This window comes from Aedes aegypti, chromosome 2 (assembly GCF_002204515.2).
Source record: "Aedes aegypti strain LVP_AGWG chromosome 2, AaegL5.0 Primary Assembly, whole genome shotgun sequence".
Taxonomy (NCBI): domain Eukaryota; kingdom Metazoa; phylum Arthropoda; class Insecta; order Diptera; family Culicidae; genus Aedes; species Aedes aegypti.
Genome location: NC_035108.1, coordinates 425,293,405 through 425,308,560, shown reverse-complemented (window position 1 = coordinate 425,308,560; position 15,156 = coordinate 425,293,405). Strand labels below are relative to the sequence as shown.

The 15,156-nt window shown below is 35.6% G+C and overlaps 1 protein-coding gene across 1 annotated transcript; it reads left to right on the top strand.

The window, feature by feature from the left end:
• The first annotated feature begins 3,320 nt into the window (after positions 1 to 3,320).
• Positions 3,321 to 14,604, top strand: LOC5573200. Its single transcript, XM_001660691.2, has 7 exons — positions 3,321 to 3,578; positions 3,802 to 4,354; positions 4,415 to 4,873; positions 4,933 to 5,346; positions 12,964 to 13,121; positions 13,185 to 13,349; positions 14,345 to 14,604. Exons 1-7 carry the CDS (start codon positions 3,533 to 3,535, stop codon positions 14,425 to 14,427), a joined length of 1,878 nt encoding a protein of 625 aa, XP_001660741.1. The 5' UTR covers positions 3,321 to 3,532; the 3' UTR covers positions 14,428 to 14,604.
• Positions 14,605 to 15,156: the final 552 nt, after the last annotated feature.

Sequence of the window (15,156 nt, the reverse complement as noted above, 5' to 3'; positions counted from 1 at the left end):
TTGTTATTTCTTGACAGAATTTTTAAATAAATTCCCCAAGAATTCTTTAAAAACGTATAAGTAAATTGATGAAGGAATCACTAGAAAACTCCATTCAAAGAAGAACTAACGTTGAGAGATTTTCCATGGAAAAGTTTCAGAACAAATACGTTGTGAGAGTATCGGCATTATTCCAAGAGAATTCTCTGGGGGATCTGGAGATCTTGATAAGTCTTTGGACGAATTCCCGAATATATTTTGTAATACAAAATATCAGTAGGATATTCTATAGACGAAAACTTTAAAGACTACTTGGAGAACCTACTGAAAAAATCCTAAAGAACTTTCTTAAGAAATTTCTGATGGAATCAAATAGAAGGATTTCGTAATTATTTTACTGACGATATTTTGAGGTTTTTGGACGATAGGCGGCCATATAGAGTTTTTAGAATAATTGCTAGGGCATTTCAAGAATCATTACTAAATAGTTCTTCAAAAGAGTTTCTGGAAGAATTCATGATAAACTGCTGGAATAATTTATGAATTTCTATACTCCGGAAAAATTAAAGTATCGTAGGCAGAATGGTTTGAAGAATTTATAGTTGAATCTTCTTTATATCCTCGATAAATCACTTGGTGAAATTCTTGATCAAAGGCATAGAAGAATTCATAGAAATATTTGAAAAAGAAACTATTGGAGAAATTCAAAATCCTTGAATTTAAAATCCCTAGAATCCGGAATTCTTTGGAAACAGTTGTTGGACATATTCTGGATAAAATACTGGAGGAATTTAATTACAATTTTCTAATGAAATTTCTCAAGAAATTCTTGGGACGGGAATCCGTTAAATCAATACTGATCAAATGTTTCTAGAAACTCTTGGAGCAATCTCTGAAATCGCTTTGAAAAAAAAATCTGGTGGAATCCCTGGAATTATTTTTAAGGAATATCTCAGAAGTTTTTATGCATGAGGATTAACTAGTGGAATTCCTACAAGATCACTGTCGCAATTTAATAAAATCTCTAAGAACTCTATATTCTTTAATTCCCGAAGTAATCTTAGGGACAATCTCTGGAGTAATTCCTGAAGGAATTCACTGGTTAAAATCTGAACGATAATTTGAAAGAAACAATTCTAGAAAACCCTTTGAGAAAATACTATTTGAAATCATAAAGATATTGTTTAAGGGAATCTTGGTGGAAGTTATGAGAAAACGTAAAACCATTGTAAACATTCCTGGAGTACTTATTTTCTTGAACAATTTCAGGAAGGTTTTTTGAAGAAATTTATGCTGGAATCTCTAAGGTAACTTTTATGGTTATCCTAAGGAGAATTCTACATTGCATATTTTAGGGTTTATTAATTTTTAGGAAGTTCGTGAAAATCACAAAATGAACTCTTGAGAAAATCTTTGGTGTTCATTTTGTAATTAGTTAGCATAATTTAAGGTTTTTCTGCCATCAAGAATTTCAAAATCAAACAAAACACAATATTCGGGTAATTTCAACATTACGTTAGAATTCCCAATTTAAGCTGTTTATGGATCATTGCTTTCCAGAGCTACTCCGCCAGCTAATATATTAACTTACATGGCAATTCACTGGTTCAATGACAGTCCTCTCGACAATTTTAAGTAAACTAATGTATTTTTGAACAAGAATTAAAAAAGAAGAACTGTATGCTCATTAACTGACATTTAACGACTACAGCAACATTATCAACATATCAACATAAGTTCCATCATTTTAGTCATAATTCTATAAAAGCTATTTGATCATCGTTTATTTCAACAGTTGATTTCACATTAGCGTTCGCATTTGAACGGCATTCACATTACTTTCTTGAGGGCCCCTAAATGGAACACCGCACCGGGCCCCAAAAACCCTAGCTACGCCACTGGGTTTAAGCCATGTAAAAACATAATTGAGCCACTTTGGTAAGTGAAGTCAGTTGTAAATATTTCTAATTATTACAAAGGTAACAGTTGCATACTAGTTGAGAACAGTTCAGCCAACTTTTTGAGCGTTTTTGTAGGGTTTTTCAGTGCTATTGCAAAATCGCAATATGGATTATATTTAATGTTTAAGTCAAAACCTTCAAATAAAGATTTCTAGAAATTCCTCCTAGGGTTTTTTTTTTCATAAAATGGGCTCAGAGGTGTAGAATGACTTCAGAAATCGGGCACTGTGCTGAGATTTGATGGACATTTTTTTTTCATAATATCGGTCTGTTGGGGCACAGGCCCCTTTACGGAGGCATGAAAATAGGAAAAAAAGCTTATAAACTAACAGGCTCATTGTTTGAAAAATGTTAACAAATTTAAAAAAAAAATCCTAGAAACAAATTGTAAAGAAAATTCATGTCATTATTTCTGAACAAAAAAAAGAATCTCTGAAGTACACACCTGAACAAATTCTTGAAGAGTTTATTAAATGAATTCTTGATAAAACTTTCTGACTTATTTATTGAAGAAACTGCCCACAAAAAATCATTTGTGACTAATTCATCTATGTATTTACTCACGAACTCTTTTTTCTCAGTGTTTTTCTCAGATGATTATTAGCGAGTCGATTGGAGATTTCTACTAGGAACTACAGCATATCCTTGAATAGGGATGACTCCAGAACTAAAAAACATGGTGATCTGGATTTTTTTTTCACCTTTGGATTATGAAGACTTGTTTCACAATTCCTCCAGCGATACCAATAGATATTCTTATAAAAACTCTTCCTTACCTAAAGGTATCCTATTCTTTCAAAATTACAGAATAAATGTTCAACTTTAATTTATTTGTATACTGGACTGCACTAAACATTTCAAGAGCTAGAAATTCGCCATTTTAAGGTGAAATTAAATCGAAGCCATCCCTTTAATTTTAGTAGCATTAGTATAGAGAACCAGACAGTGGTTCGAGCTGAAAATTAGATCGAGTGGTCACCAGCATGTGACGCATTGTTTAATACCTCTGCTTCAACGACTCTCTCGATCTGCCGGTTTGTGTACTTGAATATTTGAGGTATGGATCAATTCATGTTCACTTTAACAGTTTCATTGGACTGACATCCGATATACATAATTTTAGGTCTTTTAAGAGTTAACGATAAACTATTTTTTAAGTATTGTACAACCAGCGGCCGAACCAACAGCCAATGAAATTTTAATATTAGCAAAGAAAAACAACTGACGTTTTTTATACGGCGAAACAATCCCCCGTGCGATTTCGAACGGCTCGTGTGTCCGTACCCTAGCATGCAGTTATTTTGAACTGTCGCATCTTATCAGATAAGAACAGTTCTTCAAAGTTGATAACGAATCGCTGCGCTAGGTTCGGACGGTTGAATGTTTAGTCTTCGTTGGAGGAGTAGTCTATCGGGAAACTTTGAGTCGTACATTACCCATTTCCTGTGATATAATGTGATTTTTGTTGGAAAGGATTTGAATCGGATATCGAGTAATATGGTTAAGCTGCCTTAGCGAAGACTGATTCATCGTTGTGGATTAGAGTATTGGAGTTTTCCTTACCAAGCGCGAATTAACTGAATCACGCGAGTATGGCAGCTTTCAGGGTGCTAAGTGGATTTGCGATACTAGGACTAGGTGAGCTTGTCAAGGCGCAATTGACCACTTAATGGGACGTGTTGGGAAAGTGTTTCGCGAGGTGTCTTTTTTTCAATAAAAAGCAATGTGAGATAAGATAATTGTGTAGCTAACAACACCGAAGTGGTCGACAATGAGCAATGAGGTGCTCACGGTTTGATGGCACCTATTGCATGTCAACCAACTGTTTCAGGTAATCCTTTGCCTATCTGTATTTTCACAGTTTTGCTGCTGCAGTTGTCGGTTGGCCAAGAGCTGCAAGATCTGTTGCAGGAGGGAAGTGGACTCGGTGATGACATCGGGAAACCGTCTCTAGTGGACGATTACGTGATCTGCCCTCCAGATGATGGAATCAATAGTAATAATGATGATTCAGATCGCACATTAGAATCGACCGATTATTATTCTTATGACTATTATGAACCGCCGAAAATCGCTGCCGATGATCAGGTGATCACTAAGGAGAACGGTACATTTATAGAACTGGTAAATGACGATCTTCTCGAGGATCCATCGACGGAGCCTGACGAAGAATTGACTGCAGTGGAAGATGAAACAGCCTTGGATGTATCTGAAGACGAGGAAGCAAGTGGAGATATTGAAGTCTTGGACGGATCTCTACAGTTAATTAGAGCTCCAGAGATTTACAACCTTCCGGCTTCGGAAACGCTTGATAATAAGTTTGCCGCGTATACCGATGAACATCCGGAGGAAATTGTACTGCTGTCTCCAAACTATCCAGAACCATATCCCAACTCAGTCAACAGTTTCGAAGAGTATGGTCTATTTCAAGATCGTCAAAGAATCATCAATAACCTCTGAATGTTTTGTTCCAGATACACTGTGACTGGAGGAATTGGAGTTCAGATCACCATCCATGACATCGATCTGGACCACACATCCGACTTTCTGTACTTCCGAGGAGGTGCTGTCTCCGATAAGGTAGAAAACGGACCGATCCTCACAGGAAACATCACGTCACCTTTACGGTTTCTCATTCCACACACCACGACCTTCTCCGTCCATTTTGTGTCCCAACATGATGCCTCTGCGAACCACACCCACAAAGGATTCCGCTTGACGTACGCTCCGTTCGGTACCGTCGTATCCCCAACTACCCCGTCAACGACGGAGATGATCGTCCCTCGGGAGGAGCTTCAGTGGATTCGTCGAGAGGTCTCCATCAGTCGCAGCATGATGGTTTCGGTTGAAACGTGGCCCACGGTGAAGGCAGCTTTGGCGAACGCATCCAATGCGTTTGTCGAAAAGTATCAGCTCAAGTACAAACTTTGTCGGTGAGTTGAAACCATAGATTTACAGTTAGTCGATGTAATCCTAAGAATATCTCCCACAGACCGGATGACATTCGGATTTTGGCGCAGAAGTGTCCGGATACTTGGCCTGGTTACGAGGAGTGCGTCAGCTTGGAGTTTGCCGTTCCCTTGCGTCCGATCGTGGTGATCGAGGAGGAGTCCGAAGGATTCGGTCTTGACCCGAAAAGAAAACTAGCGCTGGGAAAAGGTTTCATACCGTTGACGACTACGGAAGAACCGGAAGCGGAATATCAGTTGGCCAAAGGTAATCTGGAGCGCATGTGGGACGAGTTCGGTGCAATCGGCCTGGCCGAGGTTGGAATTGAAGTGTACAAGATGCCGGAGAACGCTGCGGTTTTGTTGATCTGGATTGCCATCAGCGTGTGTATTCTGGCGGCGTTCATTTTTGTGCTGTACAGTATTTGGAAGATCGACTTCTTCAAGGATTACCGAAGGTAAGATGGAAGTTTGTGGAATGGATTGAATGATGAGTGGCATTTTGAATCACCCATTTTCCTCTGAGTTGTCTACACATGACTAAGAACCGGCTACGTTGATTACCGTTTCGATTCATATTACGGACAGCTTTTAATTCCGGACACTCTAGGGAAACATTTCACACGAAATGTTTCCATTTTTGCTGTTCAAAAGTTCTCACTTTCAAGGCTCGTTTGAACAAGCATTTTCCATAGAAAGCTATAAAAATGTATAATGCCCAACTTCCTTAGGGGTCTCTCATGTAAATTCCACACATTTCTATTTATTTAAAATTATTTATGTTTCGGAATCGAAATCTTCACTCACCATTCGAAAGTAAAGGGGTTTCAAGGTTCGATAACGCGGAGGAATCATACGGAGTGATTTATTTTACATGCTTTTTTTGTGAGTTATACCTCACTGAGGCCTTAAGTGTCCGTTATATGAATCAAAACGGTAGTTATTTTCATCCAAGAGAAAAGTGGCTGTTGTTCTAGTTTACAAGCTACCAAAAAACTAATCAATTTATAAAATTCATTATGTTTTTTGGCCATTTGATACTGGAAACTTTTCGAATATGGCCGAATCTCTAAAGGAAACTTTTCTGAAACAAATCAATTTTCAATATTTTACGAAACAAGCATACCAAACAGTTTTCGTTGCAATGCAAAATAGTTTAGAACGCAGATTTACTTAAAAAGTTACATTTTAAGGGATAAAAAAGAAATATTTTCTACCAGATTGTTTGTATTTATTACGCCCTTCATTGAGTGTTATTAAAAATAAGGTTGGTTCACATTCTTATATACATAACATAGTTAATATATTAATTGTTAAATATTTATGAAATTATGCCTCTCCAAAATTAAAAACCATTTAATTTCAAGGAAATTTTGCAAAAACAGATTTTTGTAGCTTTATAATCGATTGATTTAGGGCGTATTTTCTATGTTGACATAGGGTGGACCATATGTTTTGGCTAAAGCGTTACATTTTTCTTAAGTAAATACATCTATAATTCACGATTGTTTATATCTCTGAGTGGGACATCTAAAAAGAAAGATTATTTTGATAAGAATATCGAAAATGAAAACAACGGAGCTGGAAGAGCAGTTTTCTATGGAACACTCTATGCCAAGTTTTTATAAAATTGAAACGGACGAACATCTTTCCACAAAACTTAGTACCTAGTCCGGAACAATTAAGAAATCATATAGTAATCTTTCGAAGAGTTTCTAGAAGAATACAGCAAAATAAAAAAAACAGTCAAGTCCAGTACACGACTCTGAAGGCCGCCGTACATTTGAGGTCGAATTACGCTTATCTGTTGAAAGATGCAAAACCTAATGGAATGAAACGATATAGAAGTAAATTCGGAAAAAAAACAATCTGAAAATATTCCACAGTTCTCCAGGTTGTTTTTCAGTAATTGTACAGGATTGAATGCTTTCATGTTTTTGCTCGTTGTTTTGTTGCTTTCAGTCGAATGTTTTTTCGATCGTTGAGACTAAATCATGTCATTTCAGTTGATTAAATGTGTTGTAAAAGTCCACCCGTTCATAACTTTTTTTATTATTTGAACAATGCTCAATTATAATACTCCCCATACCGATTCTTAGAGTTGCTGAATTTGGTAGCGAGTTATGATAATCTGAACGGAAAAGCGGTCAGTTTCACCTTAAGGAGTCAGCATCCGTCATTGATTTAAGAATTTTTAGAAACACTTTTTTATCAAAATCATGAAAATGTATTCATTGTATTGTACTGCCAAATCTAAATACAGTAAACAGATTTTCGTGCAAACTTTCTCATTTTTGAACGAAAACACTTCTTCTTAATTTTCGATAATGACGATGATCGCAATGACGGATTCTCCAACGTTAGGGCTCATCGTTGCAATGTTAAAACCGTTTTTCGGAAAATTTCACCCGATAAATGCACTGGAAGATATTTATGCAATCAGGTATATAGTAAAAATTTGTTATAAGCAATTGCTTTAAGGTGAAAGTTCATTGAGCACGTAAACATAATGTTGCCACCCACTCGAGCCACCCGCTAAAGCACCCTCTCGAGTCACCCAACAAGGCGGAGCACAATGTTATGTGCGTCGGCCAAATATAAATCATCATGTTCCATGTATACCTCCACCCACAGAAATATGTAGGCAGTATTACTAGCACAAGTTTCATGCAAAGGTATTATTGTCGTTATGAATTCATCAACAACTTCATAAAAGCTCAAAATCACAATTTATTTCATTTGCTAGTGAAAACATGTTTTTTGACCAAAATTATAAGCATTTTTCACACCATGCGTGTGATGTTTACTATTTTTGGCAGTTTTCTCCTCTCTTCTCTCGCTTCTCACGGACGGCGAAAGTTGCCATCAGTATCCATTTGAATTCTATAGTCAACTGTACTGTATAATATCTTATATTTATTTTTGCTGTTAAATTGCGCCGTACATTGTTTTTCTCACGTTTAAAAATGTTTTGCAACACTTGTGACATTGTACACCTTTTGAGTGTTATGAAATTGTAAAATGCGTGGTTGTAGCAAGTGTTTGAATAGCCAAACAATTTTAATTCCAAATATAAAAACTGGCATCACTTCCAAGCAGAGAGAGCGGCGCATGCGAATCATAAACAATGTTGGCTCAGTGAATTCGCGTTCCGGTGCTGTTTTCGAGCACATATTGACAAATATAAGTGATTTAAGGCCCAAGTAAAAATGGAGCAAATGTCAAAAGTGAAAAGCAGTTTTCGGCGTTAAAATCGACAAATTGTAAAAAAATAAAAACACACAGCTGTTTTATTTGCAAAATAAAAAGGCTGTGTGTTTTTATTTTTTCCGATTTGTTGATTTCAAGGACGAAAACTGCTTTTTCATTTTCGACATTTGCTTCATTTTTTTCTTGCACCTTAATGCTGCCCGGAGCATTGTGCGTGAAAAATCAAAGTGTTTCAAGTATCGCATTAGATTTTTGAATTGCTACGGTGAGTAGAAATACGATTGAAAGTGAGTTTTAGAACGGGCACCGAAAAGTCAGCAAACAATATCTCGGTGAATGAAGAAGAAGGATTCTGTAGTGTGTGGTATTTTACAACACAAATCACAGCAATAACTACGTGTTTGCATTTAAAACTTGGTAATTTGTGAAAAACACATTATGGAATGCTTTCAGTTAAGAAACCACCCCTCTACAATAAGGTTAGTAACTTCAAATAATCATTTTTTGCGATCGCTCTCGAAAACACTGTGAGAAGCGTGGGAGGAGGGAGCGGAAAGTGAAAGGGGGAGTAAGGTACTATATAAGAGGCCATTTTAGTACTCAAGGAGATATGTCCTCAAGAAAGTATATAACGAATTTTGTTACAATTATGTTTTAAATTGAAACGAATTTGAAGTAGCTTTTGTTATTATAATTAATTTTGTTTCAATTATGGTAAAATTTCCTCCATCAATTCAAAGTGCTTCTAACAAAAATGAAACAAAATTATCCGAAATAAGGATACACGTGTTTTTGGATTGTTTGATTAGGGTGACCATTTCCAAATTAGAGTGACCCGAAAAATCGCGATTTTTTTAAATTTTTATTTTTAAAAATATTTTAACTTCAATTTGACCGATTTTCAATCTTTTTGGACGAAATGAAAGTTGAACATTTTGACTTTTCAGGAAAAATAAAGAATTTGACAAAAATTGTTTTTACATGAAAAAAAAAATCTATAATTTCCGTTTTTTCGTGTTTTGAAGGCCTCGGGACCAAAGGGGCTATTGCTGTACTAATTTTTGGTTGAAAGTTCAGAAAATTTTACGTTTACGTTTTTGTCAAATTTTCAGTGATGTATGTTTTTTAGTTTTTGAGATATATTGTTTTGAAAATAAAAAATCAGTCATTTTTCATCGGCACACACTGTATGTCTCAGGCCATTAGATTTTTTATTCAAAAAAAAAAAACATAACCTTTGAACAGCTCAATCGATTTCCATTTTTTTATGGAATTTAAGCTTAAGATTTCAATTTAAGACAAATTGAAAAATCTTAAAACAAAATTAACAAAATTATTCTACTACAAAACAAAATTTAAAACTCTTGTTTTTGTTAGAAATTTCCATTTATTTTAATGCAAAAAAATATGTTTTCAAAGTTTTATATTTTTTCTTCAAAGTTGAAATCTTAAGCTTTAATTCCATAGAAAACGATTGGAAATCGGTTGAGTTGTTCGAAAGTTATGATGTTTTTGAAAATAAAAAATCTAATGGCCTGAGACCTACAGTGTGTGTCGATGAAAAATGACTAATTTTATATTTGCAAAAATATATATCTCAAAAACTAAAAAACACAAATCGCTGAAAATTTGACAGTAAACGTAAAATTTTCTGAACTTTCAAGAAAAAATGAGAACAGCAATAGCCCCTTTGGTCCCGAGGCTTTCAAAACACGAAAAAACGGAAATTATAGATTTTTTTTTTCATGTAAAAAACAATTTTTGTCAAATTTTATATTTTTACTGAAAAGTCAAAATGTTTAACTTTAGTTTCGTCCAAAAAGATTAAATATCGGTCAAACGATTCAAAAATTTTAATTTTTTAGAAATAAAAATTTTGCAAAATCGCGATTTTTCTGGTCACCCTAATTCGGAAATGGTCACCCCAATCAAAAAATCCAAAAACACTTGTATCCTTATTGCGGTTAAGGAACAAAATAGCAAATTTTCACGGAATTCGGTGACCCACTAGATCGGTTTTTCATGGAATGGCTGTATAATTGTGCTACAATTTTGTTGTAATCCACTGGTCGCGTTTGGTTGCTCATATTTTCAGCTGCGCATTCTTCCCAATCAGTGGATTACAACAGAGTTGTAACAGATTTTGTTACTCAGTAAGCGCATTTTTCTAAGAAAATATGTTATAATTTTGGCTGGTTAGTAGTGAGAATAACAAAAATTATAACTCAATTTCTTCTACACTAAACAACATTGAAACAATATATGTTATAATTTACACAAAAATGTAACTCATTATGTTTAAAACAAAAAAACAGTGGATACGAGTAACTGACACTGAAGAAGACTGCAAGTGGTAGTCGAAATACGCGTATCTGTAAAAGATAAGCATTTAGGAGCGGAATTAAAAGGTACACGGTACTCCATCTACTTTAAAGTTTCTCTATTTGAGATTCTGCTAAGAGGATTCGAACATTCATTAATGAGAAAAAAAACTTATTTCGTTATTTTTCAACTCATTATGTTTAAAACAAAAAAAAAAACTTATTTCGTTATTTTTCATAACATAAATACAACAATATTTGTTATTTTGTTTACATGATAAAAAAAACGCACATGTATGAGCAATTGCTCTCAGATTTTTTATAACAAATAGTGTTATAATTACGTTTTATATCGAAACGAATTTTTGAAACTGCCTTTGTTATTATATCTGATTTTGTTTTAATTTTGTTATAATTTCCTCCAACAGAGCACAGTGCTTAAAACAAAAATAAAACATAATTCGTTATTTGCAACGAATCTTAATATAATTGTGATATAATTTTGTTATAATCCACTGATCGGGTTGCGTTGATTTTTTTTTTAATCTTCTCCAACGTTTCGATCCTTGGATCGATATCGTGCCATGAAGACGGCCTGACTCATGGACCGAAACGTCGACGAAGATTAGAAAAAGCAATTTTTTTTAAGACTACATAGCCGAAAATAAGTTATTGTTCTAAAAAACAATCGAATCGAATAGTTATCTCCCGTAACTTTACAAAAGGACCTATCTTACATTGAGAAGTTCTGTTTGTAAACTTCCTCTTTAATCAATAAGTTAGCCACGTTTTTTGTATGAAACGCTACCCAAGAACATTATCTTTCAATCTATAATGGAAAAACTGCCCAAAAGATTCGGTATTGCACTGTGCTAATTGAAAGAGAGCGAGAGAGGAGAGATTCTCTCATTGTAAAATAGGTCCTTCAATAAAGTCCAGCGATATATTGTTGTTTATATTTCAGAACCAGTGACAAATTGGGGTAGCAATAATGAACCTTCTTTGCACCAGAGATGCTTTACAATTCTCTTAAAGCATTCCTTCAAAAAAAAAACCGTCAAGGATTTTGCAAGAAAATCTTTTAAGAAAAAGTGTGGAATTTCGTCAGAAATTTATTGTGAAAGGTTTCCTAGAAGTTCTTTAAGTAATTTGTACAGAGGAATTAACAAAAATTGGACCGAGAATTCTGTATGGATTTTTTAGGGGTTCTGTGCATAAATTCCTAAAACTTTCTAGAAAAACTCCAAAGATGCATTTTGCTAGTAATTTCTTTAAAATAGTTTATCGAGTGCCCCTTAGTCAGAGCTCAATTATTCTTAATATTGTACAAGTTTACATGAAACATTCTTGAAAAACATCAACGATAAATTTAAATTGATTTTGGTACATTTATGATAAAGCTTGAGAATCAACTTAAAATTAGGATTCATTGAATTATTTGTGAGTCTTTGCATGAAGGCACAACAAATGTTTTAAACCCACTTTTAAGCTGGAGATGAATCGATGCAAACAGAGTTTCCAGTTCAAAGCTTGCTCGATACCACCAGCGAATAACTGAACGATCAAGTTTCGAGCTTGAGTGGTTGTCTGATTCCCTAGGATTATTTTTTTTTTTTCGTTTCGCGCGTTTTGCTGGGCAGTGCTGCGGAAAACCCAAGCAGGACAGTTCCTTTTCGGGACTCCAAGAAGTTTCGCGGTTCACATTGTGCGAGTACGAAAAGATTTTCTTGTGCAGTCGGGGATGCTTGTTTCATGCTAACGTTCCCTATTTTGTTTATGACAGCGTTATTTGTATGTAATTTTCACACAAACTACTTACGGTTCGTCACTACAAGTGTCGGCATTATTCCTGTTTAATATAATTACTTTTTTTTATGGCATTTTGATCTCATAACAACTGTGCAAAATGTCATGTTAACGGTGAGACTACCGACAAATTTTTTGCCCAACTATATTATTATTGCTCACGTGTTAATCAAAATCACTTTGCCAATGGGTTTTGATTGAATCACTTTTTTTTAACGAGTCTCGAATTGCTTCGGAGTCTTTGGCAATATTCTTTATTCAAAGCGCTTTTTCGTTGTAAAAGTAAATCTCCTAGTAAAGCTTTTCAAACTTAATACAATACAATCAAAGCATTTGCCAATGCATCTTGATTCTTGTTTTGCTGAAATCAAAACATTCGCATTGATATTACAGAAGCCATTTGAAGTCTAATCTAATCTAAGATCATCTAGCCAGTACGACGTTGGAAAATAAGAAACGTAATGGAATGTTATATGTGCTTCCATTGAGTCATGTGTTTATTTTGTTTTATTTTTATGTGCTACAATACAGGTATACTGATTATGACCAATATTTTGACCCAGAGGTTATTGTAGGTAGTTTGTGTTTTAAATAATTTGTTCTTCTTTAGCGTAAAGAAATTCAATACCGTTTCTTGCCATAATAACACTAATTGTTTTTACTCCGAATCTCTTCCTGTCTTTTGTTATTTTGTGAATTTTTGTTCACCTACATTACAATTTTTTTGTACAATTGCAGGATCTCCAAGCTCAGCCGAGAGTCCCCGGACGAGGATCGCAGCGAGCTCAAGAAAAAGGAATTCGACATTTCCATGTTCCCGTCGCCTCACCAAATTGTTCCGAGTCTGTTCCCGACTGGAGATCCTTACGGTGATCGCGCTGCTGAACCTCAGTATGGTATGCCTATCAGAAAATTTCCGAATTATTTGCATTTCAACTAAGTTTTCGTATCATTCTCAGCCTACGACAACTCCACGATGAATCCATGGGCCGAAGACGTTAATGATCCGACCTCATTCGGTGGCAACCTCGCTCCGGCACCTCGTGGCCATCAGCCTCCGAAGCAGCAGGTGTTCGAACCGCTTTCGCCGTTGGAGTATTCACCGAGCATCGTTGATTTCAACGGTAAGTTGAACGAAAGGCAAGTCCTTGCGCATTAGGGTGCGGCTTATTTTTCGGAAGTTCTCAAAATCTATATAAATAAAAATGGAATGGTGTTTGTATGTCCCGAAATGGCTTACGAACGGGTCAACGAGCTTGGATGATTCTTTCTCCATTTTGTTCGTCAAGTGTTCCGACGTGTTTGTGGGTATAAAAGTTCCAGGATATTCACCGGGAAAGTCGGAAAAAACGAGAGTAAACGGAACTGTCATTTTCTATGGGACGATTCATAACGCTTTCAACAGCCTACTTGATGGCAAGACGAAGTTTGCCGGGACTACTAGTAATAAATAAATCATTTGCTCTTCTAAATAGGAATCACATAAAAAGAGCAAGCTCAAAGTTTGAGCCAAAAATATTGAGATTTGGAGGTGGCGCAAAACCATTTCAATTCTTTTAACACCATTCAAACATCAATGCATGGACAGTATATAGAGCCTCAAATTTAGAGCTAATAGATTCAAAATATCTGGGGTTTCCTTAGCCGAGTGGTTAGAGTCCGCGGCTACAAAGCAAAGCCATGCTGAAGGTGTCAGGGTTCGATTCCCGGTCGGTCCAGGATCTTTTCGTAGCGGAAATTTCCTTGACTTCCCTGGGGATAGAGTATAATCGTACCTACCACACGACATACGAATGCGAAAATGTCAACTTTGGCAAAGAAAGCACTCAGTTAATAACTGTTGAAGTGCTCATAAGAACACTAAGCTGAGAAGCAGACTCTGTCCCAGTGAGGACGTTAGTACCAAGAAGAAGATTCAAAATTTGTTTCATACTAATAAAATTATGTAATATTCATTTAAGTTTATAGTTTATAACATTTTAAATCACTTTCAAGATGTCTAAATTTTGGTTTTGAGTCCTTCCGAAAAACAAGCCGCACCCTAATAGGCTCATGTTCCGAAGTAAAACCAAGGTCCCGGTTATTAATCCAATTTCGATCTGTTTTTATGACGGCGCAGAAATACCGGAAACTCGATCGCCCAGAAGGAGCCGAAACAATAATCCCTTTCTACCGCCCAGCAGTGGAGGTGGCGCTCGGTAGATGCGATTCATCCAGCTTCGTCGCGATCGGGATTGTTAAATCGTGTGGTATGTTAATTAAAAACGATTTGGTTTACTTTTTATTCGGGTATTCCTGTCGATGGTTGATGCCGATTTCTTAGGTTCCAGAATATGGTGATATCACATTAAATATACAACTTTGTAAAACATGATTGCACATTACTTAGAATTATCCTTTGATGCCGAAACAAAACTCATATTTTCTCACGTGAAGTAAATAAAGTTCAATAACGTTCAACATATTTCAACAGAAAATTAACTTGTCACTACTGGTTGGATACAATCAAGTTTCGGTTCTATCACGAGCCGAACCACGACGGCAATGAAGTCAAAACTGAATACTCGTTGGTTGACGTGCAATTGAGGGTGCGATTAAAATTTCAGTCTTCACATTTCATTGCTTCATCAACTCGCGATTCGCGATGGTTTTTTATTTTTCCGCAAAAGTGCAAGAGCAAAAGCGAAACGAAAGAGTAATTATGCAAACCTAAATTATTGTGGCCATTTGCATGTTTTGGGGCCGGTCTTACCGGGACGAATGAATTTCTTGTAAATTGGATCAACTCAATAAAGGTGATACAAATTTTAATGCGTGTTTTCAGGGAATTATTATTATGAGGCTTCCGAGGAGAATTATCGATTGTAAGATGATTGGAAAACAGTGTAACGTCGAATTTGCAATTCAGGAGAGGTTTTTCAAGACCGTTTA

Coding starts and splice junctions, on each gene's coding strand:
- LOC5573200 (XM_001660691.2), top strand. CDS start 3,533: ATGGCAGCTTTCAGGGTGCTAAGTGGATTTGCGATACTAGGACTAG. Junction 4,874..4,932: donor CTCAAGTACAAACTTTGTCG/GTGAGTTGAAAC, acceptor TATCTCCCACAG/ACCGGATGACATTCGGATTT. Junction 5,347..12,963: donor TTCTTCAAGGATTACCGAAG/GTAAGATGGAAG, acceptor GTACAATTGCAG/GATCTCCAAGCTCAGCCGAG.